General features: G+C 40.4%; 1 protein-coding gene across 6 annotated transcripts; it reads left to right on the top strand.

Moving 5' to 3' along the window:
- Positions 1-1,432: 1,432 nt before the first annotated feature.
- On the top strand, positions 1,433-18,842 carry LOC113132406 (serine/threonine-protein phosphatase 6 regulatory subunit 2-like). 6 transcript variants are annotated; one of them, XM_033325236.1, is made up of 29 exons: positions 1,463-1,599; positions 2,917-3,082; positions 3,197-3,350; positions 3,461-3,559; positions 3,768-3,954; positions 4,712-4,849; positions 4,937-5,002; positions 5,131-5,243; positions 5,332-5,445; positions 5,616-5,736; positions 5,889-6,050; positions 6,139-6,372; positions 6,471-6,535; positions 6,627-6,742; positions 6,853-6,938; positions 7,053-7,130; positions 7,214-7,311; positions 7,397-7,454; positions 7,735-7,856; positions 7,989-8,164; positions 8,283-8,439; positions 8,679-8,758; positions 9,048-9,258; positions 9,488-9,511; positions 10,310-10,438; positions 17,075-17,214; positions 17,347-17,443; positions 17,872-17,996; positions 18,090-18,842. In XM_033325236.1, exons 3-29 carry the CDS (start codon positions 3,223-3,225, stop codon positions 18,326-18,328), a joined length of 3,363 nt encoding a protein of 1,120 aa, XP_033181127.1. In that variant the 5' UTR covers positions 1,463-1,599; positions 2,917-3,082; positions 3,197-3,222; the 3' UTR covers positions 18,329-18,842. The 6 variants fall into 6 exon arrangements, with proteins under 6 accessions (XP_026166211.1, XP_033181127.1, XP_026166209.1 ...); XM_026310424.2 differs by lacking the exons at positions 17,075-17,214; positions 17,347-17,443; positions 17,872-17,996; positions 18,090-18,842 and adding an exon at positions 11,179-13,031; XM_026310421.2 differs by lacking the exons at positions 17,075-17,214; positions 17,347-17,443; positions 17,872-17,996; positions 18,090-18,842 and adding an exon at positions 11,177-13,031 and having other exon boundaries at positions 1,476-1,599; positions 3,020-3,082.
- The last annotated feature ends 1,720 nt before the right edge of the window (positions 18,843-20,562 follow it).

Consider the following 20,562-nt stretch of genomic DNA (forward strand, 5'->3'; position numbering starts at 1 on the left):
CCAAAACTGCTGCAAAGCTTATGCATTTACGTCAAATTTCCATATTTTAAAGTGCGAAACTGTGTTATTATAAATATTGTGCTGGTACGTATAATATAAAGGCTACAAATATTCCGAATTTGTAGACTGCAACATTAAATACAGAAATCGTTGCTATGAACATTTGATAGTTTTGAACACAAGTATTTGTATGTAACGTTAGGCAGGTACGTAAATTTGGCAGAATAGTGTGTGGGAGCGAGTTAGCGGCTGTGTTGAAAGTAGGTTACAACAATATATATTACGTGTGATGTTCACCGAGAAAGAATGGTGTAATTAAAATTAGACCGTTCCAGAAAAATAAAGACGAAATTTTTTATATCTACAAAGTCTGCCACGTTCGACTAGGACATACGTGTCCATAATTTGTGGTGTGCTGATAATACTGCTTACATGTTGTATTAATACTAATGATCCAATATTTTAATAGCATAGCAGTTATACAGTACTGTGCAAAAGTTTTTTGCACTAAGAACACACAGGTTATGCTTTTAACATACATGACATAAATTGTTTTTCATTTATTAGTTAACTTCATACAAAGTGCAGTAAAGCAAACAAAAAACAACAACAATCTAATCAGTATTTGCAGCATTTCTTTTTGCCCTCAAACCAGCAGCAGTTCTCTCTGGTTTGCCCTGACACAGGTTCTCCTGGGACTTTGCAGCACCTTGGAGAAGCTGCTACAGTTCTGTCCCAGTGTTTCTGTCTCTTTATATGATCCCAGACTGATTTCACACTGCAGGATTCCTGGTTCTTCTTGCCCCTGAATAGTTCTTCATGAACTGTAATGGGAACTTTACGGGCTTGTTGTCCTGCAAAGTGGGATGCACTATGACTCTGAGATCAATGAGACACCTGATGGTGTTGTGTGATAAAACATGTAAACGACCTAAAATTTTTGCACAGTACTGTATATCTCTTTTTCAATAGTCTGCTATGCAGGACCTATCACACACACACACATATAGGTACACCAGGTGATAGACAAGTTACAGCATTTATTAAGTTTTTCTTCTTTATTTAAAGCTTGTCTGAGGAGTAACCTTTTTGTTCAAGTCAAACATGTGGATATTCAACATTCAGATGCATCCCTGGGCGAAAATCTCAAGTAAGAGAACGACAGGCCCTAACCATTTTCCCGCATTCAGGTGTCCATATAAGCGAAGAAATGCCCTGTAACACTGAAATAATTTAGGTTATATTATATTATGTACCATCTTACTCCTTCACATGTGAGGGTGTTTTGTTGAAGAAGTAATCTATAATCGTGGTGCTCTTGGTAGCGAATAAAAATTTTTATGTAAAGATAAATAAATAAAATAATATAAAATGTTTATATAGCCCGGTCCACGGACGGACCAACTTTTGATTACGTTTTAGGGAGGTTATCCGCCATTTTGATTTCCAAAAGTGACAGATTTGGTTTGTGGCCTGAAGATCGGGCAGCGACGGTCACAGCAGGCCACTCACCGTGTAACGACACGGTAAATGACATTGCAACTGGGAAAGGTTGCATCTTCCGCGCTCACAGCCAGTCAGCCAGATTATGGATAAAAGGTAACGGACAGTGCTTTCCTGGGGAAACACATGCACTCTAAGGTGAAACCGCTGTGAGCTCACTCGCTGTCAGGCGGCCGGAAGACGGTAACGCTGGGTCTGACTCGGGGGGAATCACGGTTCCGCCGGGCCACGCGATTAACACCGGCCCGTGTTAGCTTTCCGTGTCGGCACCGTTTGCCACCGGCGTCTCGCTGAAACGCTCTGGTAGTTGACGTTAGCGATGCTAACGGGCTGCTTTACGGTTTGCAGACGAAAGGCTCCGACACAGGTCGGTAACGGGAGATAAGCTACGTTAAACGTGAAGTTATGACAACTGTTTGAATAAGCGAATTAAAGTGGTTTCTCGGTGTTTAGCCTGTTAGAGCTAACGGTGACCGGTACCAGCTGATTCGACGACGCCAAAGGGCCTGTGCTGTAGCCGAACATGGCTGCGTTGTTTGACATTTAAAAACCTGTCGCCGGGGAAAGGATGAATAGCTCCGAAACACCTGTTTGTTCAGCGTCAACATGAAGAGTACAGTAGCACAGCATACGGCCGTTAATGTCATGCAATAGATTTTAATGAAAAACAGGACTTTAGCCACCTGTTTAATGTGGTTGCTTACTTTGCTGTGTCGATATCTCTTTCTATGCGTGGTCTTATACACAATTTATCCCGTCACATGCTCGACCAGTGGCATGTTCACCATGGGAATGAAGTGTTTCATCTAATAAATAATGGAGAGAATCGTAGAGCTGTTCTAGTAAGATGCTCTTCCTCTACCTGTGAGCTGATTTGGTTCTGGAGGATGTGAGGACAGGATCTTTCCCAAATTGTCCTGTGAGTCCTAAAAGGCAACTGGACTTGATTTCGGTTCTTGAAGCCATTTTACTTGTCACCCACTCGGATTTACCACAGAATCTCCACAGACAAATAGCAAGCCACATGTAAGCCAATGCAAGGATCACTAGTACTCCCCCTTCTCACTAGCTGATGTATTTGCTTTCTTTAGAAGTGTTCAAGTCTTACACGTAAGCACACTGTCTTTCTGCAGTATATTTGTTTTGTTCAGTATCATTCGTTCTCTGCAGATGTAACTGCATGCGTGAGGCCGTTCTCAAAGTAAGCTGGCTTATGTCAATACACAGATGGTGCAGCGCTAACTTAGTTACAGATGCCTGCTTCCTGCTCTTTCCACAGAGGAGCTGAAGCCTAGTCCCTGCACTAGTGCTCACTTTTCCCCTTTTTTCGAGAGCCAATAATCCAAAATCTCTCTGGAAATGATTCAGTAACATTGGTTGTTTCGTTTTTTTTCTCTCTTTCCTCATTAACAGGTTGAAGGCATTCTCTTCTGGGTTTGTATGTATGGTCTTAGTATGAGAGCAGTGGCTGTGTTTATGTTTTGATTGCATGAATTTGCTGATGCTGTCTGCCCAGGCAATGGCAATTAAAGGTAAATCGCTGCTTAGCAAGATCTGACTGAGGGAACTACTCCAACATGTAAGAGCATACATATATATGATGTATTGTATCACAACATTCATTGTTTCACACACAACTGTTTCCTTACAGTCATTATAGCGATCACTATGCTACACGTCTTTTGGTCTGCAGATTTTGGTCAGCCAGTGACGCCAATCATGTTTTGGAAGTTTGATTTACACACATCTTCTCATCTGGAGGCTTTATTGGACAAGGAGGATGTCACGCTTACTGAGCTCATGGATGAAGAAGATGTGTTACAGGAGTGCAAGGCTCAGAACAGAAGGTCAGTTTAGTGTTAGTTTTAGCATATCAACTACACATTAATTTTATTACATTTCAGTTTCCAGTCATTTCTGCTGGTGCTAACTGGCGCTTCTTATTATGAATTTGTAGACTTCTGCTGTTTTTGTGCCAGGACCAGTCCATGCAGGAACTGGTCCGTTTGATTACTACTGACCCCCCTGCTGGTGTAGAGGAGACCAAGCGCTTCAAGTATGTGGTGTGTAGAATATGCTGATATGGTACACTGCATCCAGGGAAATACAGTGCACCATATCTGTTTATTGTAGTGCTGTAAAAAATGTTTTTGACTTGTTTTTTTTTTTTGTTTTTTTTTTTTTTTACACTAAATGTATGGAAATAGAAAATAAGATATTTTTCTTAGCATTACTGCCAGGTGTGATCTTCCCATTTATTACAGGTATTCAAATATAGCATGTGAACTGCTGACATGTGATGTGGGAGTAATCAATGATAAGCTGGGTAATGAGGAGCCTCTGCTGGAAACTCTGTATGCCTTCCTGGAGCAGCCGTCTCCACTTAACCCCCTCCTGGCATCTTTCTTTAGCAAGACAATTGGAAACCTCATCACACGGAAGACTGAACAGGTAATTCACACACAGCCACACATAAGCACATTCGCACAACTAAATCAAAGAGCGTACTCGGAGAAAATGACAATTATGTTTTTGTGTTGTCTTCATTTAATTTACAAAGTCTGAAGAGTGCTTACAAGTTGATAGAAGCTACCCACTTTGTAAATTACTCTAAACCAAGGCAGCTGTAAAGTTTTATTTCTTTTGAAATGTGAATATGATTATGTTCAAACACACAAAGCAGTGCACATTCTGCTCATTTTATACCGAGGGTATTATCTTGTTAACATTGTCTTGTTAGAGATAATTTTTTGGACAAATGCAACAGCCTTTCCACTCTAGGTGAGTAATAGCTACTATGGCCTCTGTTTCTGTTTAAGACTAATTTACAGTTTTTCTTATTTTCAACCATTGTAACAAAGATTCAAACAAAATTTAATCTTTTGAAAAGGATAAATGAAATTTAAGTTTGATCTACAGTAGGTCAACCTCGTCATCAATAAGCCTTGAATCCCTATGACCCTGTCACCAGTTCACTCTTTGTCGTTTCTTAGACAGCTTTTGGTCGGTGCTAACCACTGCAGCAAGTTTGAGAGATGCAAATTTGGCCCTTCCCAGAGTACTTGACTGCCTGGTATCATTGGTATCAAGCCATGGGGATATTTTCATTTTACTTGCAACTTTTGCCAATGTGTTTGAATGTCTGGGTCCCAGTTTTCAGTTTTATATTTTCCATCATGATGTTTTCTTTGCCCTCTGTTTTGTTTAGGTTATTAGCTTCCTGAGGCGGAAGGAAGGATTCCTTTCCTTGGTTCTGAAGCACATTGATACATCAGCAATGATGGATGTGCTCCTCCGACTTATCAGCTGTGTGGAGCCTCCACCTCTTCGACTTGAGACTCTCACTGTATGAATCAAATAGACCCATATTCATATTTTTAGAGATTACACACTGATGATGTGTGCAGTCATAATCTGACATTGTTCTCAACAGTGGTTGAATGATGAGAAGCTGGCCCAGAGACTCATAGAGCTCATTCACCCAGAGAGAGATGAAGAGGTAGGAAAACATTTCATTATATCTATATCTGTCTTATAAAATATGCTATCACTTACACAGTCTCTTGTAACAGTTTACAAGACTAAATGTCCACTTGTATGTTTGTGGTTTTTTTTTTCCTCCTACAGAGGCAGTCCAATGCATCTCAGACTTTGTGCGATATCATTCGTTTGAGTAGAGACCAGGCCAGTCAGCTTCAAGAGTTTTCACAGCCTGACCCTTTGCTGACTGTGCTAGAGTCGTAAGTCAAACAGATGCACACATCCTCAGTCATGCATGGTCGCACTCTTTTTCCAGGATAATGACACGACATACTCCCGTTTCTACAGGCAGGGGTGTGTGGAACAGTTGTTGCAGAATATGTTCTCAGGGGCGAGGACTGAGAGCTGTATTGTCAATGGGATTCAAGTTCTTCTCACATTACTGGAAATCAGAAGGCCTGTGTGAGTGAGCAACTTGAAAGCAATTTTGATATGTGTATTTAAGTGTTCATATGTTTTGCAACGTCATTTGACCTTGGGCCTTAATTATTTTTCTAAAGTTATCTCTGTTGTGTGGCAGTTTTTAAAATATTCTCGGCAGTAATTCTGCTTTTTATGTGTGTTTATGATAGGGTGGATGGTGTAATGGATGCTCAGGGATTTGAGAGAAGTTACACTGTTAACAGCAGCATTTTATTGGCCATCCAACCACACCTGATACACTTCCATCAGCTGCTTCTGGAGCCACCCAAGGTACATGCTTTCCCCACACTGAAACACACAAGGCTAAGTTCTTTCACTTGCAGAAAATGAGAACATGAAATAAGTATCAAGATATTTAAAGCTGGACCAAGGCAAGATTTAATGTTTTAGGGACCATGTCTGTATGTTTTGTGTATGTTTAGCGAAATCCTATGCTGACTACCCTGGGGGTGCTGGAAGAACCACTGGGGAACACACGTCTGCATGTGGCCAGATTGGTGGCCTCTCTGCTGTATACTAGTTCTGCAAGTCATGCAGTCATAGCACAGGAACTCTGTGGGCTCAACACAATGGACCTGCTTCTGGTGAGAGGAGCAAATACACTGCAATTATGTCAAATTTAAACAATGATGAAGAGTATTTGTAAATTTATAAATGCATGCTCTTTTTCAGGACTTGTTCTTTAAGTACACATGGAACAACTTCCTGCACCTCCAAGTGGAGCTTTGTGTTGCTGCCATCCTCCGGCCCTGTGCCCATGAAATGAGACTACAGCCAGGATTGGGATCCCAGGACAAATTCAAGCCTCATCAGGATGCATCACAAGAGCAGGCTTTGACTGAGACCCTGACCTCTGAACTTCCAGCCACTCCTAAAAACTCTGCACATAATTTAATGGTGACTCACGTAGGTGTCTCTGCTTGTGTTGTGATCTACAGAATCAGCCACTACAGTGGCTATTTTTGAACTGGAATATCTGACCGAGACTCTCTTTCTCTAACAAGTTGTTTCAGCACTGCCACCTTGTCCAGAGGATTCTAGAGGCTTGGGAGGAGAATGACAGAATACAGTAATAAACTTGCAAATAATGGCATGATCTTGTCTTTGAGGGTAGACAAAAATCTGTGCATTTTGCTCAAGTGTGGCACTTCTGTTTTCAGAGCAGAAGATGGTATGAGAAGAGGCTACATGGGACATCTGACCAGAATTGCTAACACAGTTGTCCACAACCTGGAGAAGGGCCCAGTTCACACACAGATTAGTAACCTTATCGCAGGTGAGTGTGGACATGTGCCAGAAAGTGATAATAAAACCAAGGTTTCACAATTTTCACCCTGCTGGAGTTTTACTTTCTTAATGCTGTTGCCCTTGTCTTTTCAAATGTAGAGCTGCCAGAGGACTACAGAGGGCGCTGGGAAACCTTTGTTGAACAGACACTGTCAGAGACTAATCGCAAGAACACCATAGATTTGGTAAACACACGCATACAATTCTACAGTATATAATACATTATAGTTAAACACCCTTTTGTAACTTCAACTGTTGCATCTGTGTGTTTTTTTTTTTTTTTTTTAATCTCTATTTAGATGGGCACTGGAAACCCACGCCCATCCTCAGAGGATGATATGGAGAGTCCCTTCCCTAAAGAACTGACACTACAGCAGGTACACATAAGCACACACATAAAACTACAGAGGGTTTATATAATCAGCTTTACTAATCTAATAACATTTTATGTGTGTTTTAGGTGTTTTCTGACTACCAGATACAACAGATGACAGCTAATTTTGTGGATCAGTTTGGCTTCAATGATGAGGAGTTTACCGATCATGATGACAGCATTGGGTAAACTGATGCTGATATTCCTCTACATGTCTCAGTGTAGTATTGTTGTTGTGTGTTACTTGAGCAATCACTACTGTTATTGCAGGGCAACATTTGATCGGATTGCAGAGATAAATATCAACATTGACGCAGGGCAGGACAGTGTGAGTCTACCTTCTTCATACAAGTTTATTCATACATTTGTTCTACAAAGATTTACTGATGATTTTTATAGCCACTAGGGAGCAGAAAACATCAAAACAACTTGATAGGCAAACACCACATAACAGGCCTTCCAGTTGCACACAACATCCACATATAATTTGTCCTCCTTTTTACATTACACTACTTTGTTTAATTGCTAGCATTCAAATATTGTATGAAATTACTCCATGTAAACTGCTAAAACTTTGCACATTTAAGTTTTCCCTCTGTTCTTTGCAGGCTAACACAGCTGTGTTTGAGGCCTGTTCCAAGGAGAGGATTCAGTCCTTTGATGATGATGAGGAGGATATCTGGGAGGAAAAAGAGATTAACTATGCAACACAAACCAAGTCCCGGAACAGGTAGAAATACAGATGCTCTCAGCATTATGTTTTGGAATGATTTATTTTAGCATTGTGTATGAAATGTCATAATGGATGTGAATTAACTGTCTTTCTTAATCAAGCATAATGAAATCATTTGTCTGTTTCAAGGTTTGGTGGGTTATGGTCCTCCCAGAGCCAAGCAGTTAGTATGGTCTGTGACAGGACAGCAGCTTCTGGCACTGAGGCATGTGACAGAGCAGCAGACTCTGACTCTGAGGAAGGAGAGGAGCCTAAAGATGACTTGGATCCTTTCTCAAGCCAGGGGCAGACAGAGGCTACAAACAGTGAGTTATGGTATAGTGTACTTTAATGCATAATTGTTTTGCCCTATATCTCAGGACTGAAACAGGCTCTGAGTAAGCACCTCATACGATGTGTGTATGGTGATGTGTTCATATGCAGGCACTGGCTGGATTGCAGACTTTGGGGAAGTGAACTCAACGGCTCCTGCAGCAGGAGTGGGCTTTGCAGCTTGGGACAATCCTGTCTCACAACCAGCTGCCACAGAGTCTGAGGAGAAAGGGTGGGCCAAGTTCACTGATTTCCAGCCTTTCTGTTGGTAAGTCTGGGTGTAGTTTAAATATGCAGAACTTATTTTAGAAATTGTGTCAAGTAAATCCTGTTAAGCCTTTTTTGATTAAGCTCTTGTGAAATAATCCACTGTCAATGACCCATTTGAATAATCATATGTACAGATAACGTAGACACACAACATGAGACCATGTGTTAATATGGCAGACACATGGCAGAGGCTACAAACAGTTATTTATTTTGTGTGTGTGTATTTTATATTACCAGTTCTGAAACAGGCCCAAGATGCACTTCTCCTGTGGACTCGGAGCTCAGTGGGTCAGACAACACCAAACCAAACCAGAACCGTAAGTTGCTGCAGCATGACTATTTGAACAGTAACATCACAAAGTAAATAAAAATGTAAATGTTAATCACCATGACCCATGAATGTGTTCAGTTGATGCTTAAATGCTCAATGCTCAAATGCTTATCAGTTCCTTTGAAATTTCTCCAGTGGTAAATTCTAGTTTGGACTTCAGTGAGTGCGTATATTCCTCTTTGAGAAGGCTTTTTGTTTGTTTGTTCTGATGGTTCTGAGAGCTGGTGCAGCGCCATCCTAAAGTCAGATGGTTACCTCTCTTTCATGTTCTGCAGCTTGTGTGTGGAGTGTGTGTGTGGCAAGAAAAGCACCACTGGTTGCATCAGATAGCTCTTCCTCCAGCAACTCAGACAGCGACGAGGAAGAAAACAAGACAACATCTGCATCCAGTGATACAGTCACCACAGAGACCATCACCACAGGTGCTGGCCAGGAGACTATTCGGCTCACAGTGGATGCCAGAAATGAGAGGGCAGTCTTTACCAGGTATACATGCTCACACACAAATGCACAGCTCTTTTTGATTCGGTACAGTGTGTCCTCGCTCCCCTATTGTACTTTCAGGTGTATTTTTTTTTTTTTTTTGTAGTGCTCTCCTTTCTCTTTCCCTTCTGAAGTTTTCCCACACTGTTTATACTTTCACCTTCTCTGTTTTTCCTCTCATATCTTCCTCCTCCTGTCTCTTTCCTCCTTTCTCACCTCACCCTGACTCCAGAGTATTCAGACCAGCAGTCAGACGGTATGTTGTGTTTGAGGTCTTTCACTCTGGAGTGTGAAATGGTTTCCTGAAGTTGTATGAAGGATTGAAAAGGCCATTAGAAGCACAAATGTGCCACATGTTTTTGTTTGCTTGTTGCATTTAATGGGGCATCCAGTACAATAACAACTCCTTGTACCATATTTCAGGCCAACCCTAACTCATAAAAAGTCACTACTAGTGACTTGTAGAGGACATACAGGAAATCTGTCCCGATGCTAAGCTAATCAGCATGGCCCTGTAATTCCCAGACATCACTGGTCTAAATTATTGCCTCCATCATGAAACAGGCTACTCAGCATTTTAGAAATTAAATGGTGGTCTGTTCTCTTAAGTTATACCAATAAATCAGACATAACATAAATGAGTCCCAAGTTATATATAATTTTTCTTTTAGAGCATCTACTGTACTAACATATCAGACAGCATGGTATGAGCTAAGAGCTGCACCTAAACATATCAACTTTCTAACAGTTAAATACATTAGCAAGTTACTAACAAGCAGTGCACCTACAGGCATGCAATTAATAGATCATACTTTAAAGTGACTTTGTGTATCTTGAGCAACTTTGTGCCCAGTTCACATTGATTTTGGTCAGTTGCAGCCTGCAATGAATTGGCTCTACCAGAACAGTGGATACATGGGTTGCTGTGGCATAATAATGACCAATGTGGTATGAGCAGAAACAAATGAAACATTAAAAATTCAGCCAGTTACTTCAGTTCAGGTGACAATCCCATGACCATCATTTTAGTTTGCTGATGAGGTCTTTTTTGCAGCGAAGCAGATAAGCTGACAGTAGAGGGACTCTCCATCAAAGACAAAGGCAATGCGAAGGAAGCTGAAAAAGGAGACTCTCCCAGCCCATCTGCTGCCAGTCCAACTAACCAGTCAGCTATTGTCCCACAGTAAGTGTGTGTACATGTTTGTATACCACTACAAAATGTCAGGGTGAGAAAAACGCTGGTAAAGTGCTTCTAAGTAATAAGGCCTACTACAAGATTCCTGACATTTATGACCTTTTAAACATTTTTTGTAGGTGAGATCTTCAATATTATTAGCCAGCCATTTTTCAATATTCAATTATTGAAAATTATTACAGATGCTTCACAGTTAACAAGGGCCTGTATCAACTTTTTGAGGTGTGTTGCTGCCATCAATGTCAAAATTACCTTTTTTTTTTTTTTCTTAACATGGTACATTTTCTACGTTTAAACATTTGTTTTATTGTGAATGAAATATGGGTTTTTGAAATTGGCAAATCATTGCATTCTAACAGCATCCCAACCACAAACAATGTGGTTACCAGCGTCTGGTAATGGCATCCCAACTTTTTTTGGAATTGGGGTTGTAAATGTTACAAGTTGAATTCTTGATTCCTTATAGTGGTGTTCCCATATTGAAGAGCTCAACTTTTAGAAGGACAGTTCAACCAAATCACAAATGCATATTTCACCACATGCAGTACCAGAGTGGTATCTGGCCACACAGAGAGAAATATGTTCCCCTTTTACCTGTCTTGTGACTACTGAAGGCAATTATAGCAATTATAAAACGAATGTTATTCCACAACTACTCTATTTGGATGATGCCACTAGTGTCAGCAGATCTGAATTTCCATCCTTTTCTTTGCCCCCCCCCTTTACAGAGAGACAGCGCTCTGCTAATGGACCAGCCTAATGTTGTGCTACAGGCACACCCACATTAGGCACATTTACCACCTGTCTATTCAACACAAAGCCATGCCACCTTTGCTTCCTGTTAGCAGCTCTTCAGTGTCCTCCTTTGTCTAAAGAATGGGAGATCCTCAATGGTGGGGTCAAACAGCCCTGACCAGTATGTATGTTGGATACTACAAATCTACACATGGGTACTATTCCTATTTCTCTTGCACCTGATGACATATTTACAAATGAACCACTTAAAAAAAGAATGTGTATTTAAGAGAACATTACATCATGCCAGCTGTCCAAAAGCCAAATTGTTGAACCTGGGATACTTGGGGTAATAAGCAGAGGTGATGCCGAGTATGTGAGTGCCCACTGTTGCACTTTAATTTTAAGAAAACAAAAACATCCATTTGAAATTTGAATCCCGTATTAAATTAAGCAGCAGAAGTTCACATTGATTGAACACTTCTGCTCTCTGGGCATTCAATTAACAGGCCTGTGTTTTTTTTTGAGTCACTTCCTCCTAAAACCTCTGACAGATTCATGTAGTTTAGAGGTTTGTGTGCTCTTGTATCCATGTGCGTAGACAACTGCTTGTGTGTGTTTTTGAGTGCATTCTCAGATCAAAGGAGGTGTATACAAAGAAAGCACACGTGTAACACAAACACACGCACACACAGTGCCATACACACATGTATACACAACCATATCTTTACACACATGCAAAATAAAAAATAATACAGTGATGTGCACATATCGCCCATTCATTTAATTATCAGAGCTGTTTAATGTAATATTGTGAAATTTGAACCTGTATTAGGTTGTGACTAATCTTGGTAATATGTAAACGTAATATTAATGTAAACAGTATATATAAACATTATATCTATTTTTGGAATAAATCCAGTGTATGGAAAGGCGATTGTTTTGCAGGCTGCAAAGTGTGTATTGTATGTGTGCGGTACTGTTGAAACGAGGCAATAATGATGTCTGTGTTTCGGTTAATACCCCAACATCAGTTCCTGTTCCTGTGCTACATGCGTCCTACACTGAGGTTTGGGAGTGTGTGTGTGTGTGTGTCTGTCTGTCTGTCTGGGTATTATTCCATATTGTTTATTTAGAGGATAACTGCTCATTATTACAAGTTGGGTCTTATTTTCATTCATCCATTTTAAACAAACTACCAGGTTCCACTTATTGGGAAGAGAATTAGAAGGTAAACATAAAAAAAAAAGTCCCTTTTTTGCTTTTTGTCATATGTTTTCTGTGCAATTTATCAATTGGAGATGATATCCATAGATGGGTTAGTTTATCAAAAGAAGCAAGCATTTGAATAACCAATTATTAAATGTACACTACCAGTCAAAAGTTTTGACACACTTTACCATTGAATTTCACCTTTGAACGGGTCAGGCAAAACAAGCCATTTTATTGCATCACCTTCAAATTTAACCAAATATGATGGATATTTTTCACAATCTCCTGACACTATAGACCAAACAATGAATTAACCAATTTTGGAAAATACTTGGCAGATTAAAGGTGCCCTCTGTTTTCTTGTAAGCAAACATTTATGTTTACAGCCGCTGTTGCTCACGCTCTAGTGTTGAAATGAGCTTTTAAATAGTATTTCTAATCCAGCATTGTTTACATTCATCTTTACTCGCCAGCAGTCTTCATTTTTTCCTGCCTTTGTGGCTGCATTGCTGCATATCATGGAGTGTTACACTTAAGATCAGTGGAATAGAGTGACACTCTTGGTTGTAATGTGTATTGCATGCACCTGTGCATGTGCGTCCTTGTGTGTGTGCATAAGACAAAACAGGGGCCACACATGGGGAAAAAAAACTATTAGAGGTCAGTAACTCCACAGGGAACCTTTAATTCATAATGAAAGTAAGCATTAGATGCAGTACAATTATCAATTCAAAAGTGCTCACTTTTGCTTTTGCCTGTATGGAAAGTGGGTTAGGTAATCTTACAAGACTGAAAGATAATACAATCTAGATTTTATCCAAATCAAGGCCCAAACTACAAAAACATGACGCAAGTTGTAGTAAAGCAGAATTATCCTTTAAGTCTGCATGTTGCTTTACTTTACATTTTCTCCTTGTCTCTCTCTTTCTCAGGGCAGGGTTTGACTTTAGTTGCATATATGCCTGTGGAACGATTTACACAGATTATAGATTTATTTTAAAAGCACTTTTCAAGATGCACTTTTTGTTTGTATTTGGTGGTTCCAACTGCCACCATATTATTCCCTACTGAAAGAGGTGGGAATGTTTGATTTGAATGAGTGAATCATGTAGATACTTTAGATATACTTTTTCTTCAATGCTTTTTGCCAAAGTGTGTCTTCCCTCCAGTGTTCAACTGGGTTTCATATCTGTGAAGTAGCCTCCTTGCTTGCAATGGTCTTACAGGTCTATTTATCTAAAGCACTCTTTGTTTGATCCCTCCCTTGTGTGTTTAATCTTTTGTGTGTGTTTTTCTTATGTGATGTTAGATCACAGCTATTTTGTGTTTATGTTCAGTGGTTTGACCTGTTTCAAGTGCATCTGCACAGGGAGTAGTTGACATCGGTTTAGGTCAAGGTTAGGAAAGCAAAACAACGCTGTTTTTGTCAGGGTTAATGTACAGGGTCAGACTATGTCATCCTGTTTTTCATCATACCTAAGCACTGCATCTGACCCTTACCACTGTGTCTTGGTGTGTGTGTGTATGCACTTGTCTCCTTCACCTTGAGAGTGTGGTGTGTGTAGTATAGCAGTATTGTGTGGTATTATGCATAACGGCATGAGGTACAATAGTCATCTTTAAGTGCCACTAAGTTTGCATATTAGCCTCATTCACCTCATTGGGTATGTGCTGTGTAGAACAGTGTGCTCAAAACATTAACTGAGAGACAATGTGTTTTGGGTTTTTAATTCAACCCACTATACGTTGTCAGGCCATTTCAAAATTTAAATCTTTCATGCATTAAAGTTTATGACATTTGTGAGTTTGTGGGGCAGGGGGCTGGGTTGTAGAACGGCTTTTTTGTAAATTGGACTGATGCTGTTTATTTTTTTTCATTTAGAGAATAATGTGTCTGTTATTTGCCGTCAGTTTAGCTTGTACATTCAGATATGAACCTAATAAATATGTCAGATCAACATGAAAAACTGAGTCTTTGTTTGACTCACACAGCACAACACACACACACATAGTACAAACAGAAAGAGAGCAGGACTTGGTCTTAGGTATATGATCATCTAAGGGGCAGGTGAGTTTGTGGATTATGCTGCTTCCCTACACATGTGAGCCACACAATCGATCAGTGCTACGCCCTCACACCATCTTCTCTAGTGCAAACATAAAACCACCTGTCACATAGATCTTACTGTGCTGCAGGCAGAGGTGGAATGAATTCACATAACAGTGGAGAGACCTGAAGACCTCCTGTTTTGTGTTCACTCTTCTCATATTTACACTTTTGGAGTCCTATCTATAATGAGTGTGTGTTATCATTCCTTGGCTCTAATACATTATGTGTGTGATCACATTCCTCTGTAGTTTATGACACTGAACTCACCTGCTGTTGCTCTAGCCTCTCTTTCAACGCTTCTGCTTGTTTTCCTTTCTCTTTACCATGACACTTTTACCATTCACTTTGTCATCTGCACCTGCCTGTTCTTGCTTCTTTAGTGGGAGCATACATGCAGAAGTGAGTATGTGCAGTGGGTGGAAAAGGAAAGAAAGCAGAGTTGTGTTTTGTACTTTAATGGGTTTTGGAGAAACCTGCCTGTCCGCTTAGGGCTGAGAGAGGAGGAGCCTGTGGGGTGTGGGACTCCAGACAAAGGAGACCTATACACACTGACATTGGATCACTGGTGCAAAAGGAGAAGGAGCAGTTGGAGAGCTTCTCTTTCCACACATAGACAATTCTCAACTCCTGGGATACTTTTTTTTAATGTGTTTTTGCAACATTTTGTGGGGGAAAAAGGATCTTGCATGTTTGTCAACTATGGATCCAATTGTGAGCTGGGAGATGTTTGTATTGGAGTAGCAGTTCTGCCTATAGTGTGTGCTGGTTAGTATGTCTGAGATGGAAAATTGGGGCTGGCACAACAAACAGCTCTGCTCTTAGCTTTACGCCATGGGGGGTTGCCATAGTTACCCCTCAGCTACAAAGACTGACGACAGGATTCTTCCGCCTTCTGACATCAGCAATGAAAAACTGTAAGTTGTTGTATTTCTTCCATTTACTCTTTTTATCAGCGTTCTACTTAAACTCATACTTCAGTTTCCCATCTGACAGTAAGTTTAGTTTTATTTGCATTAGTTTTTCCACCTTTATCTTCTCCTGTATTCTAAAAATATATAAATTAATGTAGTTATGCTACAGCTATAAATGGTGTGGAGGAAATGTGATTAGAGAGCTGACTGCACATACTTTATTTGACGGCATCAGTGAACAAGGATTCCTCCAAGAGCGGGGCCACATGTTGAGAAGCAATTTGAACCAAGCAAAGGAGAGGAAGCATGTTTTTGCTTACTTACTATGCAAATGTTTGCTTTAGTGTGAATCTTTTAGAGCTACCTGTTTATGGCTGAAATGACTGTTTATTTGACTGTTTTACCTTATAAAGGTAAAGGTAAACAGATGACCAACAGGGAAAGAACAGGGTCACAGGAATGTGTACACACAAACACATTACAAGTAGCTCTTGGTTCAGTGTGTTTATGTGATGACAAGTATTAGGTAAGAGGTGGTAACTGAGTTAATGCCATAAATCTGGAACAGAACAGGATGTTAACAAAGGAAGTTCTTGTGGACATTAAATAAATAAATATGGTTAGGATTTGTATTACTGTACTTGTGCAGCCAATGTTTACGTATCTGTTATAATAACTCCCTCTCTACCACTCCTGACCTTTCTTTTGGACAAAGACCTGCTGTTTAGACCATTAAACTGCCCAATCTCACAAACACATATGCCATGGGGAGTGAACCCCCACAGAGACAACAGTGTTTCCCTTATCACAGATGGCAAGGTCACACTGAGTAAACGCTCAGCTGTTGTGTGTATGTGTATGTGTTTGTGTGTGCAGACATATCTAAAAAAAATGAGCTTAGCAGCTGCCTCATTACACTACACTTTGAGATATGTAGTTTAATCTAAAGCAAGACCTTAAAACACAGTTCTAGCTCATCGAATATACGTACAGTTGTTGAACGCTGGTCTTCATCATTACATCAAATTACCTGTCTCAAAGTGTCGTTCTTGTTTTTCATGATCTCAAATTATGCTGCCAAGTTTGACTTTCCAGTACACTGGCATTAGTAACCTCCATTCATTTCCTGCACTAACTTTCTATAATTATCACAAGTTGCTGCCAGTCTTAAACTTCCAGTCCTGTGTTGCTGATTATAAAGCACTACTTTGAGCTTATCAGTATATGGACTGCACAGGCCTCAGCACTGAACTCTGATGTTGCACTTTGAATTGCGTAGTGTATGAAAGGTGCTATACAAATAAATTTGCCTTTGACTTTTTTGTACAATATTACACTTTTAAGTTATTTGCTCCAACCACTACAGCAGTGAGCTTCATTAGCAGTAATTACTCTAAACTCTAAACTGACTGCCTTCATTACATTAATTGCTGGTTTATTGAACATGCAGGTCATTGCAGTAGTGTTCTTATGTGTTTTTGTGTGTGTTTGTCAGCCACAGAGCAAGGCAGATAAGAGAGACTGTAAAACATTATCTACTGACTGCAGCAGGAGTAATTAATCTAATGATCTATCGATTGTTTTACACAGCAATATTTTCTGTCCTGTCTTTCCCTTTCTGTCACTGCTATATTAACTCTCCTTTGTCCTCCCAAGGGGAATTAATAACAATAATCTGGAAGAGCGCCCATATCTGCAGCAGCAGTATGTGTGCCAGCAGGTCACATACACAGATTTGTTAGCGCTCACAGTGTTGCCGCCGGGCGTTGACAAGGCTGAGTGGCTTGCCAGTAATAGTGAGTAAATCCAATTAAACCCAGCTGATTTTCTGACTGTTTTTTCCTTCTTATAGTCCCCCCAAAAGTGCAAAAAAAAAACTAATCAGAATATGTAAAAGATGTAATTTTCATCTAATTAATTCCTTTCAGCTGTGGCATTTTTCAAGCATATAAACCTATTCTCCAGTGCACTGTCCGAGTTCTGCACTCCCAGCACCTGCCCAACTGCCTGTGGACCAGGCAACATGTAAGTTTTGAGCATCATATGACAAATGCTATGAGGGAAACAATATCAAGAAGTGGTGTTAATCAAAACTGTTAATAGAGTGGATTGTGGTTATGTTAAGTCTTTAACAAGAGGTTGTTTCCAGAAAGACAATATGCTGTTTAACCTGCCGATTGTTAGTTTTGGGCAGTGCAAATATATTGCATGAGAGAGGTCTCACAGTTTTTTTTTTGTTTGTTTGTTTTGTTTTTGACTGAACTTATTGTAGTACAGGTGCATGCAAACATATGAGAAAAAACTACTCTGTGGTGGATTAAGTCAGATTACATTGTGAAAATGTTGCTGCCTATAATGGCTAATAAATTGTGTTCTGTGTCTGACAAGCGATACATAAAAAGTTTACTATTAAAGTTAGTGTTGTTAAAGACTAACTGTGTTGGCATTGTCAGAGTTTATGTTTGGACGGATGACCATGGCAGGAAGTTGAAGTGCTCTGCTCCACTTTACCTTGACTATGCCATGTCATACATTCAGGACTTACTGACTGATGAAGCTGTGTTTCCCACAAAAGCAGGTAAAATTAATTTTTATCATCTATGTTGCTTTTTTTTTTCACAACATGTAGTTTTAGTGTTGCAGTGCTGTCATTTTCTTTCCTTTTTTCCAGGTTCACTGTTTCCCACAGGCTTTGTCTTTCTGGTCCAGAAGGTGTTTTTGCTGTTGTTCAGAACCCTGGCTCACATTTATTGGTCTCACTACAGAGAAACACTTGCTCTGGGTCTGCACCCTCACCTCAACACACTCTTCACACACCTCACACTCTTCTGCCGGCAGCATGCGCTGCTGGATTCAGAAGACACCGAGCCGCTGCAGGACCTCATCTCCGCTCTGGGACAGCATGGCTGAACTTGAAGAGCAAACACACAAGTTCACATTTTAATCCCACACTTATTTACTTGTCATAGCTGGTAATGAATACAGTATCACTCATATCTCTGAGCCAAGCCTAAACTTACTTCACATTATGGGTGTTTTTTTAATATAGAAGTTAACAATACCAAGTTAAATGTGCCAAATTTCGGTGAGTTCAGTATGAACTTATTGTACCCCACAGTGGGTATCAGGCCATGTCGTCATAAATATGTAACAAAAAAATGCTGTTTACGAACAGTATGTGGGAGTTTTGTAAGTGTTTTGCTTTAAAAAGTAGTGATTCAATCCAGATGAAAATATCTGCTCCTGTTGTGTATAGTTGTCATCAGTTATTGTGATACTGTGTGAAATAATAATAATAATAATAGTACATATTGTTGTATTTTAACATAATGGTGTATTACTATATTTTGATGAGGTCAAGAACCTTAAGGTTGTTCATGTCTTCCTCGGCGATGTAACAACAATAAAAGCAAATGAAACTGTCCTTTGGTGACTTTTCCTGTAAGACATCCACAACATTTGCAAAAACCCATGATGGTGTGTTGAAATCAGTTGGCTCATTTTTTTTTTTTTTACCAGTGCACATTTACCAAGTGAAAAGGTCTAATGTATTTTCACATTATTTTCGGCTGCAAGCTACCATAAACTAACAGATCAACCAACCCGTCATGACGTGTCCATCACATCATGTCAAGTGTCCAAGTTACCTATCCCTAATCACCTAACCCCAGCCCCAATCCCCTAACACTGAGAGTGACGTAATGTGGCACGTCATACCGTGACCCTAACCCTAACATGACATGACACTTGACATGACATGAGACGCCATGATGGCACAAAGTGACGTCTGGGTAGGGTTAGGTTTAGGTTGGGCTAGGGTTAGCGTCATTGTCCCAAATACCTTAATGTAAAGTAATCGGTCTCCAATTTGCCTAAGCTAGCTGGCTCTACTGGAATACATTCACATGATGGTGCATGATGGTCGCTCTGGTGTGTTGGTGCGTCCTGTTTTGTTTTTGTGTGTAAACTATGTATCTATATGCTCTTACACCAGAGAAGAGCTCTTAAACACTAGACATACCATCCCCACGGACTTATATCCAGTTTTTTGGCATCTGTTGCAGATTTACTACATGTTTTGGTCAAAAAAGTGAAACGCCATCGAAGAGGAAAACGTGCTGTTGTGCTCATGCACACCGCTGCCTGGGTTCTTCCTCTCCAACGTAAGCTCACTCGGCAATAAAATTGAGGAACTGGCACTGCTGATGAGAAGAAACAGAGACTTTTCTTCATCTTGTGTCTTGTGCTTTACGGAAACGTGGCTCTGTGATCAAATACCGGACTCCGCACTACAGCTGGAGGGATTTCAACTACTCGTCACAGGGAACTTTCCGGCAAGGCTAAAGGTGGTGGTCCCTGTTTCTACATTAACAGTGGTTGGTGTACCGATATGGCTGTGATCTCCCAATTTTGCACTCCTGATCTGGAATATTTATTTATTAACAGTAAGCCATTCTACTCCGTATGAGTTCTGTTCATTCATCCTCGGTTGTGTTTGCATTCCGCCGAGTGGGGACATGCACGGGGCTCAGCATGTACCCGCAGACCAGATACTGTGTGTGGAACGAGAACATCAGAACTCCTTAGTTATCGTCCTTGATGACTTTAATAAAGGAAACTTGACTACCCAAATACAAACAGCACATCAAATACCAAACCAGAGAGGCAAATACGCTTGATCACTGTTACACCACAATAAGCGGAGCATATCATGCAGTCACCCGTGCTGCTCTTGGATTTTCTAACCACGTCATGATTCATCTGATTCCCGCGTACAGATCTGTAAATGACACAATCGATTTGGCCCTGCACTACATCCTGCAGTATCTAGACTCCCCAGGAACCTACGCCAGGATCCTATTTGTGGATTTCAGCTGCCTTCAATACAATCCGCCCTGCTCTCCTACTGAATGTGCCTGACTCCATCTGTCAGTGGATCATTGACTTCCTAACAGACAGGAGGCAGCATGTGAAGCTAGGGAAGAATGTCTCAGACACCTGGACCATCAGGGGTTAGGGTAGGGGAGCTCAGTGCACCGATGGTCCTCGGGCAGTCTAGCCCTAACTATACGTTTTGTCAAAGAGGAAGGTTTTAAGTCTAGCCTTAAAAGTACAGAGAGTGTCTGCCTCCTGAACCCAGGCTG

Source organism: Mastacembelus armatus, chromosome 6 (genome assembly GCF_900324485.2).
Source record: "Mastacembelus armatus chromosome 6, fMasArm1.2, whole genome shotgun sequence".
NCBI classification, from domain to species: Eukaryota; Metazoa; Chordata; class Actinopteri; order Synbranchiformes; family Mastacembelidae; genus Mastacembelus; species Mastacembelus armatus.

Coding starts and splice junctions, on each gene's coding strand:
- LOC113132406 (XM_033325236.1), top strand. CDS start 3,223: ATGTTTTGGAAGTTTGATTTACACACATCTTCTCATCTGGAGGCTTTA. Junction 3,955..4,711: donor TCACACGGAAGACTGAACAG/GTAATTCACACA, acceptor TGTTTTGTTTAG/GTTATTAGCTTCCTGAGGCG. Junction 6,743..6,852: donor GATTAGTAACCTTATCGCAG/GTGAGTGTGGAC, acceptor TTTCAAATGTAG/AGCTGCCAGAGGACTACAGA.